Here is a 25712-nt window from a genome sequence, read left to right as displayed (position 1 = left end):
ATGTCCAGAGAAGGGCAGTGAACCTGATGAAGGGTCTAGAGCCCAAGTCTTGTGAAGGAGAAACTGAGGGAACTGGGATTGTTTAGTCTGTAGAAAAGGAGGCTGAGGGTAGAGCTTCTTGATCTCCACAACTCCTTGAAAGCTGTGTGACCATCCAGTGAGACCTGGACAGACTGGAGAACTGGGCACAGAGGAACCAAATGAGGTTCAACAAGGATAAGTGCAGAGTCCTGCAGCTGGGGAGGAGTAATAAACTGCACCAGTACGGGTTGGGAGGTGATCTGGTGGAGAGCAGCCCTGTGGAGAGGCACCTGGGAGTCCCAGTGGATAACAGATTGTCCATGGGACAGCAGTGTGCCCTTGTGGGATCCTGGGGTGCATTGAGAAGAGTGTGTCCAGCAGATTGAGGGAGGTTCTCCACCTCTACTCAGCCCTGGTGAGGCCCCATCTTGAGCACTGTGTTCAGTTTAGGGGTCCCCAGTTGAAGAGGGACAGGGATCTGCTGGAGAGGGTCCAGCAGAGGGTTATGAGGATGATTAAGGGACTGGAACACTGCCTTACGAGGAGAGGCTGAGGGACCTGGGGCTTTTAGTCTAGAGAAGGGAAGACTGAGAGGGGATTTAATAAATGCTTACAAATATCTGAGGGCTGGGGGTTAGGAGTGGGGGGACAGGCTCTGCTCACTTGCTTCCTGGGATAGGACAAGGAGCAATGGGTGTAAGTTGCAGTACAGGAGGTTCCAGCTTAACAGAAGGGGGAAATTCTTTCCTGTAAGTGTCCCAGAGCCCTGGCACAGACTCCCCAGAGAGGCTGTGGAGTCTCCTTCCCTGGAGACTTTGAAGGCCTGTCTGGATGCATTCCATTGTGACCTGAGCTAGATTGTCTGGTCCTGCTCTGGCAGGGGAGTTGAACTCGATGATCTCCTTGGGTCCCTTCCAACCCCTAACATCCTGTGAGCCTGTGAAAGGAGGTTAGTGGAGCAAGGTGGGGATTGGTCTCTTCTCCCTAGTGACAAGTGATATGACAAGAGGAAATGGCCTCAAGTTGCACAAGGGGAAGTTTAGTTTGAATATAAGAAAAAGCTTAATTGCTCAAAGAGTGGTTAAGCCCTGGAATAGGCTGCCTGGGGGAGTGATGGCATCATCATCCCTGGGAGCATTTGGAAAACATGCAGATGTGGTGCTGAGGGACAAGGAGAGCTTGGCAGTGCTGGGTTAAACAGTTGAATTCAGTTGATCTTGGATGTCTTTTCCAAGTTGTGACTCTGAAAAGGGCTTTAGGTTCATTAAACCCTGTTTATCAGTTGATGTTACAACTTTATCAAAGATAGCAAACTGAGAAGTAAATGGCTTCAGCCCTTCATACAAAAGTATTTTCATTCCCACTGCTCTTTTTTCCCCACATCTGACAGCTACTTCTTTTAGGCTTCTTGTCAGCAGAAGGAGTTTTGTTTTTTCCTCAGGGAATACCAACTGCTTCAGCGGTATGCGTTGAATCTTGAGAAACTGATGATGTAAGTTGAGATGAGGTTTGTTACATTTTTGCTTCCACCTATAACATGTCAGTCTGCCATTTCAAGAAGTTGAGGTAAATTCTATGCCTTATTTGAGCATCTTGCAGTAGATTGATCACGATGAACAGTGATCCTAACGCTTTGTTCTGGTAAGACGTCACCTGGAGTGCTGTATCCAGCTCTGCTGCCTTTGACACAAGAAGGTTGTGGACCTGGTGGAGCAGGTCCAGAGGAGGGCCACAAAAATGATCAAGAGGCTGAAACACCTGTTCTACAAGGACAGGCTGAGGGAGCTGGAGTTGTTCAGCCTGGAGAGGAGAAGACTCTGAGGAGACCTAATAATGGCCTTCCAGTAGTCATTTACAAAGGCCTATGGTGACGCAATGAGAGGCAATGGTTTTAAATAAGAGCAGATTTAGCTTGGATGTTAGCAGGGTATTCCTTACCATGAGGGTAGTGGAACACTGCACCTGGTTGTCCAGGGAGGTGGTTGAGGCCCTGTCCTTGGAGATTTTCAAAGCCAGGCTTGACAGGACTCTGAGCAGCCTGATCTACTGGAGAATGTCCCTGGTGACTGCAGGATGGTTAGACTAGATGACCTTTGGAGGTCTCTTCCAACCCAAACAATTAAATGATTCATTCTTTGAGATCTTCTAAATGTTGGGTTCTGAGAGCACTGAGTATTTCTACTGTGGCTTAGAACCCTTAGAGCGTGTTTAGAGCTGTGTTGGTGAATGAATGGAGACGCAGGGGGGCAGGATGAAAATAGAACTTGGAGGGTGGTTTACTGCAAACTCTTTCAGCTCTGATTAAAATAATTTAAACCTATGTGCAAGACCACCTATTTAACATAATGTTCTACATGGTGGAGTTTATGAGTCTTGATTTCTTCAAATTCTCAGGCATGATTACAGGAGTGTCTTAGCTATTAATCCATAGGTGTGAACAGTAAGAAGTTACTATTCACAGCTGAAATTGTTAGGTTTAAAACCTAGGAGTAAAACAGACCAAAAGAAAAAAAACTCAAACCTGCTGTTTATCATCTTGAAAGGAAAAAAAGGTCTATTGCTGTAAATTACAGAAAAGTACTTGCTGTTTACTGGAAAGTTAATTGTATGAAGGCCTTCTAATTTTCACAGATGCTTCAGTGAAATGCTGTGAGTAAACCAAGTGCCCCAGTACTACAGTTGGAATTTCTAAGTGGTGATGGCCAGCAGGATGAAGGAGGTGATTCTCCCCCTCTACTGCTCTCTTGTGCTGTGTTCAGTTCTGGACTTTCCAACACAAGAAGGGCATGGAACTGTTAAAAGTGGGTCCAGCCTTTGACACTGTCTGCCACAAGCAGCTCCTGGCAAAGCTGTCAGCTTGTGGCTTAGACAGATTCACTCTGATATGGATCAAGAAGTGCCTGGAGGGCTGGGCCACGTGGTGCCACATCTAGTTGGCAGCTGTCACTAGTGATGTCCCCCAGGGATCAGTGCTGGGCCTGGACCTGTTCAATATCTTTATTGATGACCTGGACCAGGGGATTGACTCAAGCAACAGTAACTTTGCAGGTGACACCAAGCTAGGAGCAGGTGTGGAGCTGTTGGAGGGTAGGAGAGCCCTGCAGAGGGACCTGGCCAGGCTGGATGGGTGGGCGGAGGCCAATGGGATGAGACTGAACAAGGCCAAGTGCAGGGTTCTACGCTTTGACCGCAACAACCCCTGGCCTGGATCGGAAACAGTGTGGACAGCAGGACAAGGGAGATTATTCTGCCTCTGTACTCAGTACTGGTCAGGCCACACCTTGAGTGCTGTGTCCAGCTCTCTGGTCCTCAAATCCAGAGAGAGATTGAGGGACTGGAAGGTGTCCAGAGAAGGGCAGCAAGGCTGGGGAGGGGCCTGGAGCAGAGCCCTGTGAGGAGAGGCTGAGGGAGCTGGGGGTGTGCAGCCTGCGGAAGAGGAAGCTCAGGGCAGAGCTCATTGCTGTCTGCAGCTACCTGAAGTGAGGCTGTAAGCCAGGTGGGGTTGGTCTCTTCTGCCAGGCAAGCAGCACCAGAACAAGGGGACACAGTCTCAAGCTGTGCCAGGGCAGGTCTAGGCTGGCTGTGAGGAGGAAGTTGTTGTCAGAGAGAGTGATTGGCATTGGAATGGGCTGCCCAGGGAGGTGGTGGAGTCGCCGTGCCTGGAGGTGTCCAAGCAAAGCCTGGCTGGGGCACTTAGAGCCATGGTCTGGTTGACTGGCTAGGACTGGGTGCTAGGTTGGCCTGGATGAGCTTGGAGGTCTTTTCCAGCCTGTCTGATTCTATGAGCTTAGTTTTCTCCCCCCTCTCATTCTTGTGTTTTCTAGTAGTGCATTATTAAACAGGAATTACTGTGTTTCCCTGGTAGTGATATGTAAAAGAACTTTAAGTCTTCTAAAACTGATGAAGAGTTTTTGGTATTATTTGTGAGGAGTCATAATAATAGCAAGAAAGAAACAAGCTTTCTTACAGAAAATTACTACAATTTCTCAGTGTGTCTTTTTTCCCTCCTCCTCTGGGCAGCTCTATGGAGCCTAAGTGCCAATATTTCTCAGAGTTTCTCATATAGTAGGAAGTCTTATGGTGTGGGTTGTAGGACAGGTAAGTTTAGTGCAGGTGATCTAAATTTTCATCCCCATGACTGATACACAATCCCTGAAAATGTCTGTCTTTGTGAAAACATTTTCTGGTAGACTGGGACAGATTTTCTACACATGATTTGCTTGAGTCCATTCATAAACTGCACAGTGATTCTGTTAAGAGTTCAAAATGGGTTCTTGACCTTGTGTGGGTGATTGCTGGATGTTATCTTTGGTTTCTAGTACCTGTACTTGTGGAAAATCAGCTCTTGAGAAGAAGTGAGCTCTTACTTCTCATTCAGTAGCAGTCTTTTTGAAAACAAGGAGGAGGAAAGTACTGTAGTAGAAAACTAAAGCCTGGCCAAGCATTCTTTTTATCATATAATTATTTGACTTTTCTGAAGTTCAGTTAAAGCCAGTAGAATTTTTAAGTCACTGATAGCTCTTCTGTGAAGATGCAGATGCTGGCACATTAGTAGGAGTAGATGCTGGTAGATGGCTTAAGAAAAGGACTCTCATATCTCATTTAGGGAAGGAAAAAGGCGCATTTAAAACCTGAGTACATCAAGGAGGACAGAACTGCAATAAACACTTCTTTGGATGATGCTTGCTACGGAGTTGCCTTGATCCAATAGTGAGTTGTGTATAAAATAAGTGTTTAAGGGCTGCAACTGCCTTGCTTGTATTTCAAATAAGGTGTAATGGTATGTAAAATGTACACATAACTCACTCTATTTAAGGTTATGGATAAGGTGCATTTGTGGAAATGCCAATTTTTGGCTTCTTCTTAATGAGATTATCAGTAAATGAGGACAATGATTGAAGTTATACATGCAAAATAAAATAGAAGTAGTTTAAATTCATAACATCAGTATACTCAGAGTACAAGCTGAGTGTGGCTGTTTCTTGCATGTGGAGAATGCTTATTGAAATACTTCCTTTTGACTTTCACACTTTTGTTTTTGAAGTGTTGATGGCATCTGAGCAGACCTATTTTGATATTACATACATGAATATAATTTCCATGTGTGGCTCTGGATTTTTTTTGCTGCTGCTGTTATTGTTCTGATTGTTTCAGTGATAGTTTTGTTGTTCCAGGCACTGCAGATCTGCACATCTGATCAAGGTGCGTGCTCTATAGGGGGCAAAAATCCCCTAGAGAAGGGTGATGGTTGGTGTGCAAGCAGTATTGATTATCTGTAGTCATTTATTAAGTGTATCTTCTTTCTCCTCCCTGAAGTAAGATAAGAAATTATCCTCTGTTGGCTTATGTCTAGTATAAAATGTTACCTTTTATTTACTATACAAGTTCTGGAATTGTGCTGTTTTCATTATGGAGAAGGAGCTGCTGTGGAATCATTAAGGTTGAAAAAGACTTCCAAGATCAAGTCCAGCCCTTCATATAACACTGCCAAGTCCACCACTAAACCACATTCCTTAGTGCCACATCTTCATTCCTTAGTGCCACATCTTCATGCTTTATGAACATGTCCAGGAGCAGTGATTCCACCACTTTCCTGGACAGCCTATGTCAGGACTTAACTACTTCTTCAGTAGAAGATTTTTTCCTAATATCCAGGCTAAGCCTCCCTTTGTACAGCTTGAGGCCTCTCTTGTCTTCTCGTTTGTTACCTGGGAGAAGAAACTGACACCTACCTTGCTCCAGCCTCTTTTTGAGTAAGTTGTAGAGAGTGAGGACTCCTCTCCACTTCCTTTTCACCAGGCTAAGCAAGCCCTGTTCCTTTGTCTGCTTCTCACAAGACTTGTGCTCTAGGCCCTTCATCAACTTTGTTGCTGTTTGGACTTGCTCCAGCCCTGAATATCCTTTTGGTAGTGAGGAACCCAAAACTGAACTCACCCTTTGAGGCCTGGTCTCACCAATGCCAAGTACAGGGGAACAGCTGTGGTCCTGCTGGCCACACTAGTGCTGATCTGGGCCAGGATGCTCTTTGTCATCTTGATCACCTGGGCACTCTGCCTCCAAAGTCTCTAAAGGCCATTTCACGCTATCACTTCTTCCTTCATCCCTCCACAAATCATCCACTGTATTCCTTGGCTTTGAAATGGCTCAGGAAAGGTGTCTACAGTCTGTATAAAACAGTGTATGTGTCACACATTTCCTCTTCAAGTAGTGTTGATTTTTGGACATTAGTAAAATATTGAGCAGCTTGTAGGTTACATGGAAAAAGGCAGAAATTATTCTTGTGGGATTTGCATCGAAGTTGTGTGGGCAAGGTGTGAGCCATTTGTGGTTTGGGGAAGCTTTCTGAATCCAGGTCATCTAGGCTGGGAAGTTAATGAACTAATGGATTCATTTTTTTTTCTCTTGGAGAGATGATATCCCTGAGGAGAGACTGTGCCTTCAAGGAGTGGGTGTGCAAAACAGCATTGCTTTTCCCCTGACAGTCCTGAGGCATGTGGTATCTTTGTTTTTCTTTACAACGTTCAGATGACAAATATTTTACAAGTCATCAATACAGACTATCTGCCAAAAAGCCCTGTGAATTTCCCACTTATTTGATTAATACTATTTATTTCTCCTTAGAGGTGTTGGGATGATGGTCTTAAAACTAATAAACAAGTTCAAATCTTAACACTATTTTGACTTGGCTTTCTGTTGTTGTAGAGTTAGGCATGATCTGAGTATAGCAGGTTGGCTTTACTAGTGCTGCTTTTACAGACAGTGAACTGTTGTCTGTTATGGCAGTTGCAGGACAGCCTGAGCAGGAACGTCACAGACCCACAGTTGGCTTTTAAAAGGAGATGAATGGAGTCAAGGTCTAAATCCCAGTGAAATCTGCAACTATCAAAAATTTGTAATGTTTGGGTATATCTTGTTAGGTTCTAGGTAACCAAACAACTGTCTGCTCTTAAGTCTTCAGTAAATTGGCAGTAACTGCAGTGGCAGAGGAATGAGCCACCTTCCTTCTGCTCCAGAGTAAGAGATGGCACATGGCTGTTACCGCAGGTAAGCTGCTTTGAGGAATTGTAGCTTAGCTCTCTGGTGGTTTGCCTGTAGTCACAGAGACTCAGATTGTGAAAGGCATGTCTTTGGCTTTTCTAAGGTTTTTACTGAAGTAGAATGCTAAACAATTTGAATGAAATATTTAGGATTTGACCCTTCACTGTAAATGGGAAAGGCATGTCCAATAGTTGCTCAAACGTTGTGCCTCTGTTTCCACTGCCTGTCATTTCATCTTTGACAAGAGCCTCTTTGAAAGCAGCAGACACAGCTAATCTCATAGGACATGCAGAACTACCTGTCTCCCCCTGCACCTCCTAGACCTCCAGAATCCTGTTGACAGATGAGAGGGATGGTTCACTCCCAGAAATTTATGTCCTCTTCATTCCATTTCTGCTGTTCTAATTTGGTTCAGATATTTTCTTTTAACACCCAGCATTGTTTAGGATAGAAACCTTAAAGCTATTGTAATTCTTTCAGGAACACACTTCCTGCTGTTACACAAATCTTTCAGGATCTTTTTTCCATAGCTTTCATTTGAAGGCAGTTGTGTTAGGATTGTTACTTCTAAAGTGAGTCAGGATGACTCCAGGCTTTTCATTAGTCTTCAAAATATTGATACTATTTTTTGTTCTTCTGTGTGAAAGGGAGTAGGCAGATTTTTGGTGTCACATTTTGTGTTTATTCCTGTTTTGTTCAGAATGGACTTCTTTTGACTTGACATACTCTCTTCCCTCCCCCCCCCACTTCTTATTTGCTTCTTAAGTAAACAGTACAACTACTGAAATAAGCCTAAAGCTTCATGTCTGAAAGGCTTCTGTTACTTTGCAAAGTTAAAAGATTTTCTGAAGTGTACACTTAGAACTCTCCATGTCCAAGTGGAGACCAGTGACAAGTGGAGTCCCTCAGAGATCAGTCCTGGCACCAGTCTTGTTCAACGTCTTTGTGGGTGCCATGGACAGAGGCATTGAGAGCAGCCTCAGCAAGTTTGCTGTACACACCAAGCTGTGTGGTGCAGCAGACAGGCTGGAGGGCAGGGATCCATCCAGAGGGAGCTGGGCAGGCTTCAGAGGTGGGCACAAGACAACCTCAGGAGGTTCAGCAAGACCAAGAGCAAGGTCCTGCAGCTGAGCTGAGCCAATCCCAAACACAAATCGAGGCTGGGCAGTGAGTGAATGGAGAGGGACTTGGGGGTGCTGGTGGTGGATGAGAAGCTCAACAGGAGCCAGCAGTGTGCACTTGCAGCCCAGAAAGCCAAGCAGAGCCTGGGCTGCAGCAGTAGAAGTGTGGCCAGCAGGTTGAGGGAGGTGATGCTCCCCCTCTACTTCACTCTGCTGAGACCCCACCTGGAGTCCTGCATCCAGTTCTGGAGCCCCTATGACAAGAGGGATGTGGAGATGCTGGAGTGTGTCCAGAGAAGGGCCAGGAGGATGCTCAGAGGGCTGCAGCAGCTCTGCTGTGAGCACAGCCTGAAAGAGTTGGGGCTGTGCAGGCTGGAGCAGAGGAGGCTCCCAGGTGACCTTCTTGTGGCCTTCCAGGATCTGAAGGGGGCTACAAAAAAGCTGAGGAGGGACTTTTGAGGCTGTGAGGGAGTGACAGGACTGGGGGAATGGAGCAAAGCTGGAGGTGGGTAGGTTCAGGCTGAACGTGAGGAGGAAGTTGTTGAGCCTGAGAGTGGTGAGAGGCTGGAATGGGTTGCCCAGGGAGGTGGTTGAGGCCCCATGGCTGGAGGTGTTTGAGGCCAGGCTGGCTGAGGCTGTGTGCAGCCTGCTCTAGAGTAGGGTGTCCCTGGGCATGGCAGGGAGGTTGGAACTGGCTGCTCCTTGTGGTCCCTTCCAACCCTGACTGATTCTATGGTTCTAACTAGACCAGATCTAGCAGTTTCCAAATTAGTAAGAGAAGTGTCAGAAGTGTAGACAGTTCTCTGCTATTGTTAGGTTGAAGTGTTCTTAAGAAATAAGTAGTTTCATTAGAGGTGCTTTATAATCCTCCTCCATTTTCAGGCACTGTGGTAGTGAGCATTGTAGAAATGTCATTGAATGTTTTAAACAACCCTTGGTTAATAATACAGACAATGTCACTATTTTGGCTGTATAAGCACATTCATTCTGTAGCTGTGACAACTATCTTTTGAACTAGAACTTTCTATATTTAGCCTCTTAACTGATTCAGTTCTAGGAGTTATAACAACTAACTGGTTTCGTTCTCTTTCAAATACAACTACCTTTAAAACAAGTTTCATGTCATGATGGTGGGTGAAAAGCTGGACATGAGCCAGCAGTATGCTCACAGCCCAGATGCTGACTGTATACTTAGCTCCATCCCAGTGCTGTGAACAGCCTATTGAGGGAGGCGATTCTGCTCTTATGCTTTGCTCTAGTGTGTTCTCACCTGCAATGCTATCTCCAGCTCTGGAGACTTCAGCACAGAAGAGATGTGGACCTCTTGGGGGAGGTCCAGAGGAGGCCACAATAATGATCTGAGGGGCTGGAACCCTTCTGCTGTGAGGACAGTCTGACAGTTGGAGTTGCTCAGCCTAGAGAAGAGAAGGCTCCAGAGAGACCTTATTGTGGCCTTTCAGTACTTAAAGGGGCTTAGGATGCTTCGTCAGAGCCTGTTGTGAAAGGACAAATGGTGAAGGAAGAGAGGAGATTTAGACTAGATAGGAGGAACAACTGTTTTGTGCAGAGTGTGGTAACACTATTCCAGGTTGCCCAGAGAGATGGTGGATGCCTCATCCCTGGAAACATCCCAGATCAGGTTGTTTCAGGCACTGAGCAACGTGATTTAGTTCACAATGTCTCTGCTGACTGCAGGAAGGTTGGACTAGACTACCTTTAAAGGTCCCTTTCAACCCAGAGCAGTCTATGAATCTGTGACAGGTGGGCAGAAGCTTGTACCATGGCAGGAGAAGATTTACTCCTTCACAGATAATACCTTTTAATATTTGAAAAAGCATTCCTACTTGTATGCAGATGCTTTAAAAGCTGGAGGTTTATCTATTCTTTAATGAAATAGTGTTCTGTTAGCCTTTTTGGGCAAAGCATGCCAGCCTAGAATGAAGTCCCTAGTGTACTTTGTAGCATCTTTGAAAGTTTATGTCAAAAAGAAGTTGTATTTGTCTGTTTTCTTTCTTATTCCCCTAGTAACCAACAGTCTTAGTCCTTCCTGATCGACTCTTGTGGAGAATCCATAACACAGATGATTGTACATGAGACAGAGTTAAGCTTTATATAAGTGATTGTAGATGCAGTGTTTATTGACTTTGATTATCTCTGTGTTCTTACTTAACTTCCTGATACATTTTTTGGCCAGAACCTTAAAACCTGCTCTGTGTGAATCAATATATACCAGTAAGAGAATGAAGAATGAGGCTGCTGAGCTATCATTCATTTTTCATTAACCCACTCAGAAAAGTAATATTCTGCTTTTATCTGTATTCATGAGAGTTCTGTTTTAATCTTTATTAATGTGTGTCTGTTTGAAGGTGTATTATGTACACTGAGCATCATAAACTGTGAACTGAACCCTAGGTTCATTTTTTTTTTAGACAGCATGATGTAGTTTGTGGATGTGATGGTTTGGACGTTTGGAAATCACCCAGACTAGACTTGGTTGATCTGGAAATTGAATGAAGCTTTATATTTACAGCTTCACACAATATACAAGCAGAGATTTACACTAGATACAGAAATAGACAAAAAATAATACAAAAACACAGCAGCCCTCCTAGAAACCTGAGTCCTCAGGAGGGGCTCCCAACCACCCTCACAACATCCTCCCACTCCTCTACCTTACCCCAGATCTTGCCTTATGTTTAAGATACTTTTGAAGGTCAGCCAGGGGGATTAGGAAGCAGATGGATTAGTCACACAGATGGCAGGTTAGGTTAGAGAGAAAGAAGAGCAGCCCAAAGCCCAGACAGCAACTCCGTTATCTGTGTTTGTGTTCTTGTTCTTATACATCTCAGCAAGCCTATGAGTGCAGCAGACATCACCACTGTTTCCTTTTCACAGCCTGTAATCTAATTCTTCTCACCTAAACATTCTAGCTAGCCTCAGACTAGCCCAGTGGACTATACTCAACTGACCTGCAGGAGAGGAAAAAGATCACAGTATCATCAGGGTTGGAAGAGACCTCACAGATCATCAAGTCCAACCCTTTACCACAGAGCTCAAGGCCAGACCATGGCACCAAGTGCCACATCCAACCTTGCCTTGAAGTGCCCCAGGGACGGCGACTCCACCACCTCCCCGGGCAGCCCATTCCAGTGTCCAGTGACTCTCTCAGGGAAGAACTTTCTCCTCACCTCCAGCCTAAATCTCCCCTGGCACAGCCTGAGGCTGTGTCCTCTTGTTCTGGTGCTGGCCACCTGAGAGAAGAGAGCAACCTCCTCCTGGCCACAACCACCCCTCAGGTAGTTGTAGACAGCAATAAGGTCTCCCCTGAGCCTCCTCTTCTCCAGGCTAACCAATCCCAGCTCCCTCAGCCTCTCCTCGTAGGGCTGTGCTCAAGGCCTCTCCCCAGCCTCGTTGCCCTTCTCTGGACACGCTCAAGCATCTCAATGTCCCTCCTAAACTGGGGGGCCCAGAACTGAACACAGCACTCAAGGTGTGGTCTAAGCAGTGCAGAGTCCAGGGGCAGAATGACCTCCCTGCTCCTGCTGACCACACCATTCCTGATGCAGGCCAGGATGCCACTGGCTCTCTTGGCCACCTGGGCACACTGCTGGCTCACGTTCAGGTGGGTATCAATCAGCACCCCCAGATCCCTTTCTGTCTGGCTGCTCTCCAGCCACTCTGACCCTAGCCTGTATCTCTGCATGGGGTTGTTGTGGCCAAAGTGCAGCACCCTGCACTTGGAGCTATTGAACCCCATCCCATTGGACTCCGCCCATCTGTCCAGGTGGTCAAGGTCCCACTGCAGAGCCCTTCTGCCTTCCAAAGATGGGTATGGCTTGACCGTGAGCTTAAATGCGTTTTGCAGGAGCCTACGAAAATGAAGATAACTGCCAAATTGAAGAGTCTCAAGGGTATTAGAGAGTGGGGAACACACATGAAGTTTGGAATTGAATAGGTGCTGTTCCATACTACACTTCTGCTATTTATTACTGACTAAATGTTTTGTCTTTTGGATCTGGGAGATGCTGTGAAACAGTTTTATGGAAGACTGTTGACCTTAGTCTTTTTCTGTATGATGCATTCTTATAGTTGTTCAGTAGTAGTTACAAACAGTATGAGTTAGTGTTGGGAAAGCCTGTGGGGGTCTGTACATGGAAAAGATATCTGTGCCTGCAGAACCACCACGGTGTAATCAGGGGGGAAAAGGAAGAAACCATGAATTGCAAGTTGAAATACAGAAAGAGTTATGCTGGCAGCTCAGGATTGGTCTCATTCTTCTGAATTGGTTCCTAAAATATGAAAGAGAAATGAGTCTCTGACCTCTCTTTAAATCTACTCAATCTCCCTTATCATGTCAAAACTGTTGCTGCAGTGTGACATTTTCAGTGGTTTAAACTTTTCATATAGGCTCTGAAATTGCTACTCTGTGGTGATGTTACTGTCAGGTCTTCCTGTAACACAGATGCATGTCACCTCTTGAGAGGAGGAACAAGTCTTTCTTCCTTGGCTTTAGGTTTACTAGAAAAGGAAGTTCTTGGAGTTCATTTGCTGTGAAGCTTATCAAAACTGACCAACCAAGCCTCTTCTTTTTCAAGCCCCCCCCTCCCCAGAGCAGTCCTTCTTCTGTAATGAGAGTAGCAGTTCTCTGAGACAGTGCTTGGGAGGTAGACCAAATCTGTCAGTCACTATGCAGGGGGTACAACTTCAGCTTTTAAGGAACAAACACTTTTTAATCTGCTTACCTTTTCTGCTCCATGCAGGCAGGGCAACTTTTCATTGCTAGAGACCTCATTAGAGGAAAGTGGAGAAAGAGAAGGTTTTACTTGAAATCCTGCAGCTCTTGGGTGTTTCAGTGGGCAAAAGAGGATTTCCTTTTTGGACTTCATTGCACTTTTTGCTTGCTTCGTCTGAGTAAAGCCTGACAGAGCTGGGAAGGAAAGGTGGATATTGTGATTCTTGCATTTCTACTACTGTCTGAGTGTTGTCACGGAGCCCTGCTTGTTCTACAGAGGCTTGAGTCTTTCGTGGGGCCAGACTAGAACTGATTTTTCTCTGGACTGTGGTGAGATTACTCTCAGCACTGGTTCTTTGGCTTATCATCTGAGCCTGGAATGCAGCATGGGGTAAGCAATGAACATTCCTTACAGAAGGAGTGTAGAGGTTGCCCACCTAGAGTAAGGCTTTAGTGTCAAAGGGTGAGTGAGAAACAAAACACAGATATTAAAAATAATGTCAATATTTAATGTTGCAAATGATGACAGTGTAGCTCTCTTATGAAGGCAGGAGTAAAACCTGGAGTAAAGAAGACTACATAGAGACCTGGGAGCTGCCTCCCAGTATTTGAAGGAGGTCTCCAGGATAGCTGGAGAGAGTCTTGTTACAAAGGCAAGCAGTGACAGGACTTGAGGTAATGGTTTCAAACTGGAAGAAGCTCAATTTAGATTAGACATTAGGAAAAATATTTTGCTGTGGTGAGGCAGTGGAACAGGTTGTCCCAGGGTTGAAATCTCCACAGCTTCTCTGAAGTGTTTGTCCAGAGAAGCTGTGGAAGCTTCAACCCTGGCAATGTTCAAAGTCAGGTTAGATGGGGCCTCAAGCAACCTGTTCTAGTAAGAGATGTTTCTGCCTATGGCAGGGGGGGTTGGAACTGGATGATCTTTATAGTCCTTTCCAACCCAAACCAATCCATGATAACTGGCAGACACCAGAAGCAGAGTACAGGCAGAGACTTCCCCTCCACCACAAACACTCTTTGAGGAAGTGCAGTTACAACCAAAACTATGCCATAATTCTATGATGATAGTGTGGTAGGCATTCTCCAACACTCGTAGGAGGTGTAGGTAACAATGGATTGTCACCTCCAGTTGTTACAGGTCACTTGGGAAAAGAAGCCTAGTTATTAGGACCAGCACATTCTTGTGACTTCCCTGTGACTCTTTGAGCAGAATGAAGTAGGTAGTAGAATGGAGGAGAACAGATGTAGGCAGAGGTGCCTCTTACCTTCTTCATGCTCCTGTTAGCTTCCAGTTGTGTGTTCTGAATGTGTCAACCTATTCAGATAACACTGCAGAGGAAATTTGTACCTGGTGGGTTTGGCTGTGTACAATTTAGTTGGCTTTACTTGTTTGTTAAGGATCTCTTTACTTCTTGGCATGCTGATGTATGTCAGCCAGTAAGGTGCTGCCAGTGTATCTCTGGCAGACATACTCATTGCTATGCAAGGATGAAGACCTCAACACTCAGAGGAGTCTTTATTTTGAGCTCTCCATTTGTCATTAAGAGGAGCACATTTGATCTGCTTAGCGGTTGAAGAGTATCATTCTGTATCTTAATGTGCCATTTTTCAGAGGTATTCTTGGAGCAAACACTAGACAACACATCTGTCATTGTAAATTCTTGTCTTTTAGATTAACAGTCTTGGAAGGGTTTATAAAAATCCAAGCAGTGATGAGGTTCTGAGGCACAAAATGTACTGCTCTTGCCCTTTTCTGGGTAACCTCAGCCAGGCTTCATCCAGAATGAGAGATGCAGGCTAAGGCTGCAAAGTTACTGTGTGTCAGGCTGTTTAATACTATTTTGATGAGTGCTTTGACTTGAAATTGAAGACTTGGTTTTGACAGGTCTTGAACTGTGGGTCAGGAACCCTGTGGTGGCAAATTTAGCCATCATCAGTCAGCTGAGGGACAGGAAACGGGGAGTGAGGACAGGCTGCAATTAGTAGGTGTAAATGTTTATTCTCAGAGCTGCTAACTAACTTTAATTGTCACTCCAGCATGTATAGCCCAAGATACCATTAACCTTCTTTGCCTCAGGGGCTCATTGGCATGTTGTCAATTTGATGTCTACCAAGAGCCCTGGGTTCTTTTTTTGCCCAGCTCCATTCCAGCATGTATTAGTGCATGGGATTGCTCCTGCCGGGAAATAGAATCACAGAATCATTAAATAATTTGGATTGGAGGCTACCTTTAAAGGTCACCTACTCCATCTCCCCTGCAGTGAGTGGGAATATCTTAAACTAGATGCAGTTGCTCAGAGCATATTTCTAGGCATTTCTCTCTGGACTGTTCCACTTCCCTTTCAATGAGATGGCTAGAAGGGAGGTGACAATGCTTTGTATGAAGTTACATGTTCATTCCAAAACTACTGGAGTTCAGCTGTGTGCCCCTTAAATAAAAAGGACTGGTGATGAAATTACTGAAAGAGATGATCTCTGTATTGTTAGCTTCTGGGAGGCTTCTGATGTTAGCTTCAGGATTATTGGTGACTTTACTGCTGGTGTCACACTCTTCAGGTGTATGGTGGTTTTAGGTGTTCCCTGCCTCGCCCCCCCCCGACTTTGGAAATCACCCAGACTAGACTCGGCCAGCTCTGGAAATTGAATGAGGCTTATATTTACAGCTAGCAGAATAGACAAGCAGAGATTTACAGTATATACAGTTATAGACAGAAATAGACAAGAGAAAAGGTAACACAGAAACACAGCAGCCCTCCCAGAAACCTGAGTCCCCAGGAGGGGCTCCCAACCACCCTTCCACCTTCTCCCACTCCCCTACCTTACCCCAGACGTTGCCTTGTGCCCCAAGGAAGAATGGAGGGTTGGCCAGGGGGGTTATGGAGCAAAGTGGATTAATCAGAGAGATGAAGGGTGAGTGAAGTTAGAGAGAAAAATACCAGAGCTCAGGCAGCACCCCAAGTGCGAATACTTTATCTGTGTTCATACTCTCGTTCTTGTACATCTCAGCAAGCCTTTGAGTGCAGTAGACATCACCATCTGTTTCTCTTTCACAGCCTGGGATCTAATCCTTCTCACCAAAACATTCTAGCTAGCTTCAAACTAGCACAAGGTGCTAATGGTGATTCCTGGAAATTGTTCTTTACTTGGTCTGGGGGATTTTAATAGAATAGACAAACATTGCTAAATAAAATGCTTGCACATACCTGGTTCTGCACTGTGGCACTACTGTGGAGTAAAGGACCTTTGAAGTCCTCCACTGACACTTCTTTTTGTGTGAAATGATTGCACTTTTATGTGCACTGATATTTCAGTCTAATTTCCTCAACATGTACTGCTGCTCCACTTGGAGTTGAGATGTTTGTGTTCAAGTTGCATTTTTGAATCGTTAGCGTTTGCGCAGCAGTTTGTGGAAGTTTTCCAACTAGCAGCTTCTTATAAACAGCTGTCTCTCCTGCCAGTAACAGACTTGAGCTCTGTCCCATTCCCCAAGAAAGGTAATGTTCAGATCCACTGGAGTGTGTTAAAGTGTCTCCTCTCTGGCACTGGCTTCTTGCTATCTTGGTGAATCTGCATGTAAATAACTGCTGATACCACTGGGGATTTGCTCCTGCAAGTTTTTCTGAACCTGGCTGGCTTTTTTCATAGCACCCAGAGGAGCAGTGCAGAATCACAGAGTAGGGACCTCCAGAGGTCATCTAATTCCTCTCTGCTAAAGCAGGGTCACTCACAGCAGGTTGCCCGTTATTACAGTGTCCACCCTTTAAATATTTAGGATTTAGAATGAATGTAGCCTCTGCTTCAATCTGTAAGAACAGGAGGTGCAAGCAACGCAGCTCTATGTCAGCTGTGGAGTTTGCTTGTAAAATATAGCCATTAGAAGGAATCTGGGAAAGAGCATGGGAAAACATTGGGGCTCTGATCCTGTATTTGTGGAAGTGGATCCCTTACAGTCTTCATTGATAGGGATTGGGAGAGCTGAATAAATCTTCCCTGTTGACTCAGACCAGAGGATCAGGATCACAGTTCTCTAATGGTGTTTTTACAGATGCTTTTGTACAGAATCCTGAAAGATTACAAAACATTCCAATGGCATCACAAACTGTATTGCTTAGTTGCTTGGAGTTTTTAAATCTGACAAGCCTGATATAAGGAAGGGGAATCAAAAGGGATGAACCTCAGTTAAATGATCCAAGGCTGGATTTAGTCATTGCAATTCTTACGTAATGCTGAGGAGGAGGATGCAGGAAGACCTCTTCTGCTCACAAGTCAGACAACTGTTCAGCAATGGAGAGGAAATAAGACATTCTTGCTAAATCGTTACTGCAATGACTTGCTGTCTGGTGGAGTGGATTTATTTGAAGTATTAGGAAGCTTTGCTGTGTCAGAAAACACTCCTGCAAGCAGGACAGATCTTTTTTAGGAAGACAGTGCTCTTCTAACTTGAGACCTTAGAACTTCAGCAAACTTGTTCCCATAAGACCTCACAGAAATTAACCTGAAGTCAGTCAGTAGAGGAATAGGAAGCTGCTCAGAGAGGCAGAGCCCTTCATGATTAATATTTAAAGGTAATAACATGAGTTGATAATTGTTCTGTATACTGTTCACTCTTTCAAATGACCTTTTATGGATCTTGTGCTTTGAGTAGCATGTGGTGTGCCAATTAAGTGGCAATAAGCTCTGTGTTTGTGTTTGTATTCAGGGATGTTACAATTATTTTTTCCATTATAGCATTTGGATTAAAAGTAGAAAAATCTAAACTGTTTGCTTTTAGCTTTTCCTTAAGTAGATCTGATTTTCTGGCTGTGCTGCTTGTCTGAAACCCACAGAAATGCTTACTGGTGGACTAGCCCAAACCCAATAACGTTGTAACAACTCTTCAAACTAGCACCTGGGGATTAGCCTTTTTTATACCTATTATTCTTTTTTATTCAACTGGGTGAGCAGTTAAATTGCAGTTGAGCTAAAAGGTTATGTTGGCTGGGAGATTTTTGATTAGTGAGGAGAGACAAAGGCATTGAGAAGTGCTGGCTTGAGTCTGTGCTTTGTTTGAAAACAAAGCATGGGGTGGTTTGTTTTCTTCTTTGCAAAGGAAAACTGAAAAGCTTTTACTTGGAATGATGGCTGCAATTCTAAATACTTGTCTTCAGTGTTAGTATTTGTGAAATTGCTTGGTCAGGAAGGCTTTAGAAAATAATTTCCCTGAAGAGGCTCTAATGTAGCAAATGCAAATTAGAAAGAAAATAAATGACCTTTCAATGTTACACCTGGCAGAATAAGCAGAAAAGCAGAGAGGGAGCCAACACTCACACAGAATCTGAGAGTATTACTAGGTTTTGGGAGGGATCCCAGAGGATCACTTAGTTTATCCTCCTGCTAAAGAAGAATCACCTGGAGCAGGTTGTCCAGGATGGCAGTGTCCAGGCAGGTTTGGAATCTTTCTAGAGAGAACTTGATGTCCAGATGGAGACAGGTGACAAGTGGTGTGCCTCAAGGGTCTGTACTGGGGCCAGTGCTGTTCAATATCTTCATCAATGATATCAGCAGCGAGATCAGCTGCACCCTCAGCAAATTTGCAGATGATATCAAGCTAAGTGGTGTGGTTGATAAGACTGAAGGACCAGATGCTATCCAGAGGAAGCTGAACAGGCTGGAGAAATGGGCTGAGGAGAAGCTCATGAGGTTTGATAAGGCAAAGTGCAAGGTCCTGCACCTAGGTCAGTACAACTTGATATCAATACAGGCTGAGGGGATGACAAAATTGAGAGCAACCTTGCAGAAAAGGCCTTGGGAATACTGGCAGACAAGCTGGACATGAGCCAACAATGGGCACTTGCAACCTAGAGTGCCAGTTGCATCCTAGGCTGCATCAAAAGAAACGTGGCCAGCAGGTCAAGAGAGGTATTTCTGCCACTTTTCTCTGGTGACACCTCAGCTGGAGTAATGTGTCCAGCTCTGGGGCCTCCAACACAAGAGGGACATTAATTGGTCCAGAAGGGAGGAGGGCACAAAGATGACCAGAGAGCTGGAGCACTTCTATGAAGACAGGGTGAAAGACTTGGGACTGTGTAGCCTGGAGAAGAGAAGACTCCGTGGAGACCTTACAGCTGCATTTCAATTTCTGAAGGGAACCTAGAGGAAGGCTGGGGCAGGACTGTTTAGAAGGGGTTGTAGTGATAGGATGAGGGGCAATGGAGGAGGGCAGATTTAGGTTGGGCATCAGGAGAAAGTTCTTTACAATGAGTGTGGTGAAATACTAGAACAGGCTGCCCAGGCATGTGGTTGTGGCCCTGTCCCTGGAGACATTCAAGATGAGACTCAGTGTGGCCTTGGGCAGCCTGATCTAGTTGGAGGTGTCCCTGATGACTGCAGGGGGGTTGAACAAGATGACCTTTGAGGATCCCTTCCAACCTGAAGCAATCTGTGAATCTGTAAAAGTTCATTGATAATCCTTGGAGGAGGAGGAGGAGGAGGAGGAGGAGGAGGAGGAGGAGGAGGAGGAGGAGGAGGAGGAGGAGGAGGAGGAGGAGGAGGAGGAGGAGGGAAGAGACTCATACCTACTACAAAGGCTCAGGGGTTGGATTCTGTGGATTTGCAGCTCTGAAGGAGAAATCACAGTATCAACAAGGTTGGAAAAGACCTCACAGATCATCAAGTCCAACCCTTTACCACAGAGCTCAAGGCCAGACCATGGCACCAAGTGCCACGTCCAATCCTGCCTTGAACAGCTCCAGGGACAGCGACTCCACCACCTCCCTGGGCAGCCCATTCCAGTAGCCAATGACTCTCTCAGTGTATTAGACTAATATTAATCATAACTATTCCTTGAACTAGTTTAATAAATACTGTTTTTCTTCTGATAAAGTTTGATAAGCTTTGTGGTAATGGAATTGACAAAACGTGGCAGAAGCAATCACTGCTCCTGGACTTACAACTTCTGAAGGTGACTTCCTTCAAGTCATCTTTCTGCATCCTGAACAAGACCTTTTTTTTTTTTTTTGCAGATGACTATGGATGAGAAATATGTGAACAGCATTTGGGATCTTCTGAAGAATGCAATCCAGGAGATACAGCGGAAGAACAACAGTGGCCTCAGCTTTGAGGAGCTGTACAGGAACGCATATACGATGGTATTGCATAAACATGGCGAGAAACTCTACACTGGACTAAGAGAAGTGGTCACTGAGCATCTAATAAACAAGGTATGCAATGGTGTGACTTAAAATTGAAGAGTCTGTGGCAACAGAATTCTGAAGAGTTAGTTAACTGACACTGCGACATTGCCTTGTGTTGCGATGGTGGTGTGACATCAAAATGGTAGCTTAGAGCTAGCATTAAACTTACATGACTTAGTACTCCAGATAGTGTTTTAACTTACAGACCATAAGAAGCATTTGAGTGTTGAACAGGAACAACTTTAGCTGAAGGGAAGTGCTGATAAATCTTTTTAAAGAAGATTTGTGACCCTTTGGTGGCATCTTGTGGCTTTCTCACAGTAAATGTTGGGTTGTTTTCCAGTGAGTTTTCTGTGGCATCAGCAAAGCAGCAACAGAAGTGCTCAGCAGTCTGCATTCTGTCATTTCAGCCTTTTCAAAACCTTGCAAGTTGGGTCAAAATGATAAGCATAATGTCTTGTTTCTATAGATATGAGAAAAGGGCTCTTGACATCTTAGAATCATAGAATTGTGTCAGTTGGAAAAGACCTCTGAGATCATCAAATCCAACCATCAACCCGACTCCACCACAGCCATTAAACCATGTCCCAAAGTGTCCTGTCCACATGTTTTTTGAAGAACAGAAGTTGCAGTTATTTTAGATTCAGAGAATGATTTGGGTTTCTAACCCCTCTGCTAATCTTGTGTTAAACCTTGGAGCCACTTATTTGCGAGACAAGATTAGAGTTGATTGATAAGGCATCCTGGCCTGTATCAGGAATAGTGTGGCTAGTAGGACAAGGGAAGTTATTTTTGCCCTGTACTCAGCACTGGTCAGGCCACACCTTGAGTGCTGTGTCCAGTTCTGGGCTCCTCAGTTCAAGAGAGATGTTGAGATGCTGGAAGGTGTCCAGAGAAGGGCAGCAAGGCTGGTGAGGGGCCTGGAACACAGTCTCTATGAGGAGAGGCTGAGGGAGCTGGGGGTGTGCAGCCTGCAGAAGAGGAGGCTGAGGGCAGAGCTCATTGCTGTCTACAGCTCCCTGAAGGGAGGCTGTAGCCAGGTGGGGTTGGTCTCTTCTGCCAGGCAAGCATCAAGAGAAGAAGGGGACACAGTGTCAAGTTGTGCCAGGGGAGGTCTAGGCTGCATGTTAGGAGGAAGTTGTTGGCAGAGAGAGTGATTGGCATTGGAATGGGCTGCCCAGGGAGGTGGTGGAGTTGCTGTCCCTGAAGGTATTGAAGCCAAGCCTGGCTGGGGCACTTAGTGCCATGGTCTGGTTGCTTGTCTAGGACTGGGTGCTAGGTGGAACTGGCTGAGCTTGGAGGTCTCTTCTGACCTGGTTGATTCTATGATTCTGTGACTTTAAAAATGTTAAAACTCAGGTTTTATGACTCCAGATAATATTTAGTGGTAACTGGATCCTGAGTCTGGGGAAGATGCCTTACTTCTTGCAGTGACACATAGAATCATAGAGTCATTAAGGTTGGAAAAGACCTCTGAGATGATAGAGTCCAACCATTATCCAAGCACTGTCAGATCACCATCCTTCAACTCAACAGTCTTACATGATTCCTGAATATTTGCAGGGCCAGTGACTTCATCACTTCTATGAGCAGCCTGTTCCAGGGCTTAATCCCTTTCAGTGAAGAAGTTTTTTGTAATGTCAAACCTAAACTTCCTCTAGCACAACTTGAGGCTGTTCCCTCTTGTTCTATTACTTGTCTCTAGGAAGAGGAAACTGACCCTTATGTCGCTCAAACCTCCTTTCATGGAGTTATAGAGAGCGAGGAGATCTCCCCTCAGCCTCCGTCTCTCCGGGCTGGCCAACCCCAGTTTTCTGAGCTGCTTCTCACAAGACTTGTGCTCTAGATCCCTTACCAGCTTCGTTTCCCTTCTCTGGACACACTCCAGCACCTCAGTGCCGTTCTTGCAAATAGGGCCCCAAAACTGCACCAAGTATTTAAGGTGGTCCTCTGCACAGGCTGTGAGTCTGGCTGGAGTGTCAGATGTTACTACAGCATTAGGCAAGAAAAGCCACCTACCTTTGCAAGCTTTGAATGATTACTTCTGGCTGAACTGCAGAGAGTGGATGAGATGTTTATGTCTAAATAATGCATACGCCTTGGGGAGCTTTTTATGCCTTTTAACTGTTGTGTCAAAAAAATGTCATCTGTCTTCAAAATCTGAGTTTCCAGAGGTGTGCTCTGGACAAGCTGCTTTGAATGTGGGGCTTTCTTTCTGGTTTTGGTAGCACATCTGTGACTCTCAGGTACTACTGCATTTATAATCTGTACTGCTCTTATAAAACGTGGCAAATGGCTGAGAGTTTTTGTGCCTCCTCCTTGTACATGCCACTGTTTACAATCTATACTTAATAACGATCCTGACACTAACCTTTTATTCTTCCAAGGCTTCAGTTTACCCTGGTTTTGTTTGAGAAAAGCTCCTTATCTTTGTTCCTTGCTCTTCTCCATACTAAAAATTATCCATATGACATCCCTGTAAATTTCTTGTAGCTGCAGTGAGGTGAACATAATGTATGATTGTGAATTAGCTCCTCTCAGTGTTAATACATATGTCAAAGAGAAACAATAAACCTGCATTGTTTAGAAAAATAACAAAACAAGCAAGAAAAAGAGGCCAGATTCTGAGATGGTGTAAATATATCAGTTTTCCTTGGAGACCATGGAGATAACTTACACCTGCTGAGGTTTTTTCCACTACTCTGCAGATCTAAAACATAGAAAGATATATTAGAAGCCTCAGCATATTGATTCTAGGCTAATTAAGAAAATGTCAAGATGGAGATTTCTTTAGTTTTATGAAACAGATAAAGTGGAAGTTTTATTGCTAATAATTATTATTAGCAGTAGTAACCTAGCTCCTAGTAAATAGGAGGTAGTTTAGTAATAGCTCCTAGTAACTAGGAGCCCCAGGAACAATCTGTTAGGTACAGTGATTGTCTGAAGAGGAGAAGGCTCCCAGGTGACATTATTGTGGCCTTTCTTAAGGGGGCCTACAAGAAAGCTGAGAAGGGACTCTTTAGGATGTCAGGTAGTGATAGCACTTGGGGGAATGGAACAAAACTAGAAATGGGTACTTTCAGGCTGGATGATAGGATGAAGTTCTTCACTATTAGAGTGGTGAGACCCTGGAATGGGTTGCCCAGGGAAGTGGTCGAAGCTTTATCCCGTGCTGAAAACTTTTAATCTTGAATAATTCCAGCATATACTTCTTCTGCACCTATTAACTTCACTGATTTCTCTCTTTTTTGTCCTTTGGCAGTATTGCAGCTTGATGTGGATGCTCTTGGAGGCTCAGGGTGACCTCATTGCTGTTTACAACTTCCTGAAGGGAGGCTGTAGCCAGCTGGGGGTTGGGCTCTTCTCCCAGACAACCAGGAACAGAACAAGGGGACACAGTCTCAAGTTGTGCCAAGGGAGGTCTAGGCTGGATGTGAGGAGGAAGTTGTTGTCAGAGAGAGTGATTGGCATTGGAATGGGCTGCCCAGGGAGGTGGTGGAGACACTGCCCCTGGAGGTGTTCAAGAAAAGCCTGGATGAGGCATTTAGTGCCATGGTCTAGATGCCTGGATAGGGCTGGGTGCTAGGTTGGGCTGCATGATCCTGGAGGTCTCTTCCAACCTGATTGATTCTATGATTCTCTCCCTAGAGGTGTTTGAGGCCAGGCTGGATAACACTGTGGACAGCCTGATCTAGTGTGAGGTGTCCCTGCCCATGGCAGGAGGGTTGGAAGTGGATGATCCTTGTGGTCCCTTCCAACCCTGACTGATTCTGTGGGGGGAAAGAAAAATACTCTGAAGTGCTGATTGTGGCAAGCTGATGAAGGAGCAGATGATTGTGAGAGCTTATATGGTCACTGCAGCTGCTGAGAGTGTTGCACAGACACTGGTGTAGAGAAATCCTTTATGATACTTTATGCTATTAGATCTGATGCTTGAAAGGAAATAATCTAGATAGCTTGAGTGTTCTGATCTTTAACATTAATCCAATTATAACTTTGTGTGGGCAGCATAAAAATAAGTGGCTAAAATCTTTTTAAATAAAAAAAGCTAACTGTCAAGTTGTGGTAGTTTGATACTGTAAAGGTAAAGACTAAGCTACTCAGGTGCCTGCTGATGCCACCCTTTTAAACAATCCCAAGTAAAGAGTTAAAAAATGGGACTCCTGTCAAAAAGTTCTGAACATAAAGAAGACTTCTATAGGCTTGTGGTTGGTGGCTTGCTTAAAACAGTGTTCTATTGAGGAAGTTACAGGTGGAAGTATGGATAAATAGTACATTGTATATTGGGAATAATGCATGTTATGGTTGTGCTATTAGTACTTGATCACAAAATTGTTGAGGGTCTTCAGGAGATCATCTAGACCAATCCTCTGCTAAACCTGGGTCACCCACAGAAGGTTGCTCAGGATTGCAATGCCTAGGCAGGTTTGGAATCTCTCAAGAGATTCCCTTTGGCTGTAGATAAGCTTCAGTAATATTCACTGTCTTCTCCGGTCTCATCATCACCAGGTCTCTCAGCCTTTCCTTGTCACAGAGATGCTTGAGTCCCCTCATCATAGAGTCAACTAGGTTGGAGAAAACCTCCAAGATCATCCAGCCCAACCTAGCACCCAGCCCTGGCCAAGCAACCAGACTATGGCACTAAGTGCCCCAGCCAGGCTTGGCTTCAACAACTCCAGGGACGGCAACTCCCTGGGCAGCCCATTCCAATGCCAGTCACTCTCTCTGACAACAACTTCCTAACAACATCCAGCCTAGACCTCCCCTGCCACAACTTGACACTGTGTCCCCTTGTTCGGTTGCTGCTTGCCTGGCAGAAGAGACCAACCCCACCTGGCTACAGCCTCCCTTCAGGTAGCTGTGGGCAGCAATGAGGTCTGCCTTGAGCCTCCTCTGCTGCAGGCTGCACACCCCCAGCTCCCTCAGCCTCTCCTCATAGAGTTTGTGTTCCAGGCCCCTCACCAGCTTTGTTGCCCTTCTCTGGACACCTTCCAGCACCTCAACATCTCACTTGAACTGAGGAGCCCAAAACTGGACACAGCACTCAAGGGGTGGCCTGAGCAATGATGAGCACAGGGGCAGAAGAAGCTCCCGAACAGGAATTTTGTATTTTCAGTGTCTATTTCCAAGGGCAGTTCTTTGTTCAGTGACGAGTAGCTATCAGAAGCCATTGTAAACATTTCTTCCTAGTCGTGATGCTGAGTTTAGAAGGAGGGTGTTTGGCAACTGGAACATTGCTCATAAAAACTGTTCACTCTTTTCATTTCTGCACATTTTCATTTTGATAAGATTTTAGTACACTCAGTTCAGGAAGTGCTTCTGGGGAGCCAAACTCAGCAGAATTGTTGTAACAGATTCAGTAGAATTGTTGTAACAGAATTGCCACTTACTGTCCACATCTGATTATCTTCCCTAAAATAAAATTGCATTTCTCTAGCATTCCAGTCGTGCTGGTTAGTTAAGAATAGATGAAGAAACTGATAAGAGGCAGTGTATTTGTTCAGATGTTTCTGCTGGAAGCTGCCCAGGGAGGTGATGGAGTCACTGTCCCTGTAGGTGTCCAAGAATAGACTGGATGAGGCACTTAGTGCCATGGTCTGGTTGACTGGCCAGGGCTGGGTGCTA

General features: G+C 45.0%; 1 protein-coding gene across 1 annotated transcript in view; it reads left to right on the top strand.

The window, feature by feature from the left end:
• The window catches only part of CUL3 (cullin 3), a 78089-nt gene that overhangs the window by 6595 nt on the left and 45782 nt on the right, over nucleotides 1-25712 (top strand). Inside the window, exon 2 of the mRNA XM_064152793.1 lies at nucleotides 19917-20114. Coding sequence (XP_064008863.1) covers nucleotides 19917-20114 — 198 coding nt within the window. The remainder of the gene's footprint in view (nucleotides 1-19916; nucleotides 20115-25712) is intronic.

The sequence above is a fragment of the Pogoniulus pusillus genome, chromosome 13 (assembly GCF_015220805.1).
Source record: "Pogoniulus pusillus isolate bPogPus1 chromosome 13, bPogPus1.pri, whole genome shotgun sequence".
NCBI lineage: Eukaryota > Metazoa > Chordata > Aves > Piciformes > Lybiidae > Pogoniulus > Pogoniulus pusillus.
Note: the sequence above shows the minus strand (reverse complement) of the source record. Positions and strands in the feature narration are given on the sequence as shown.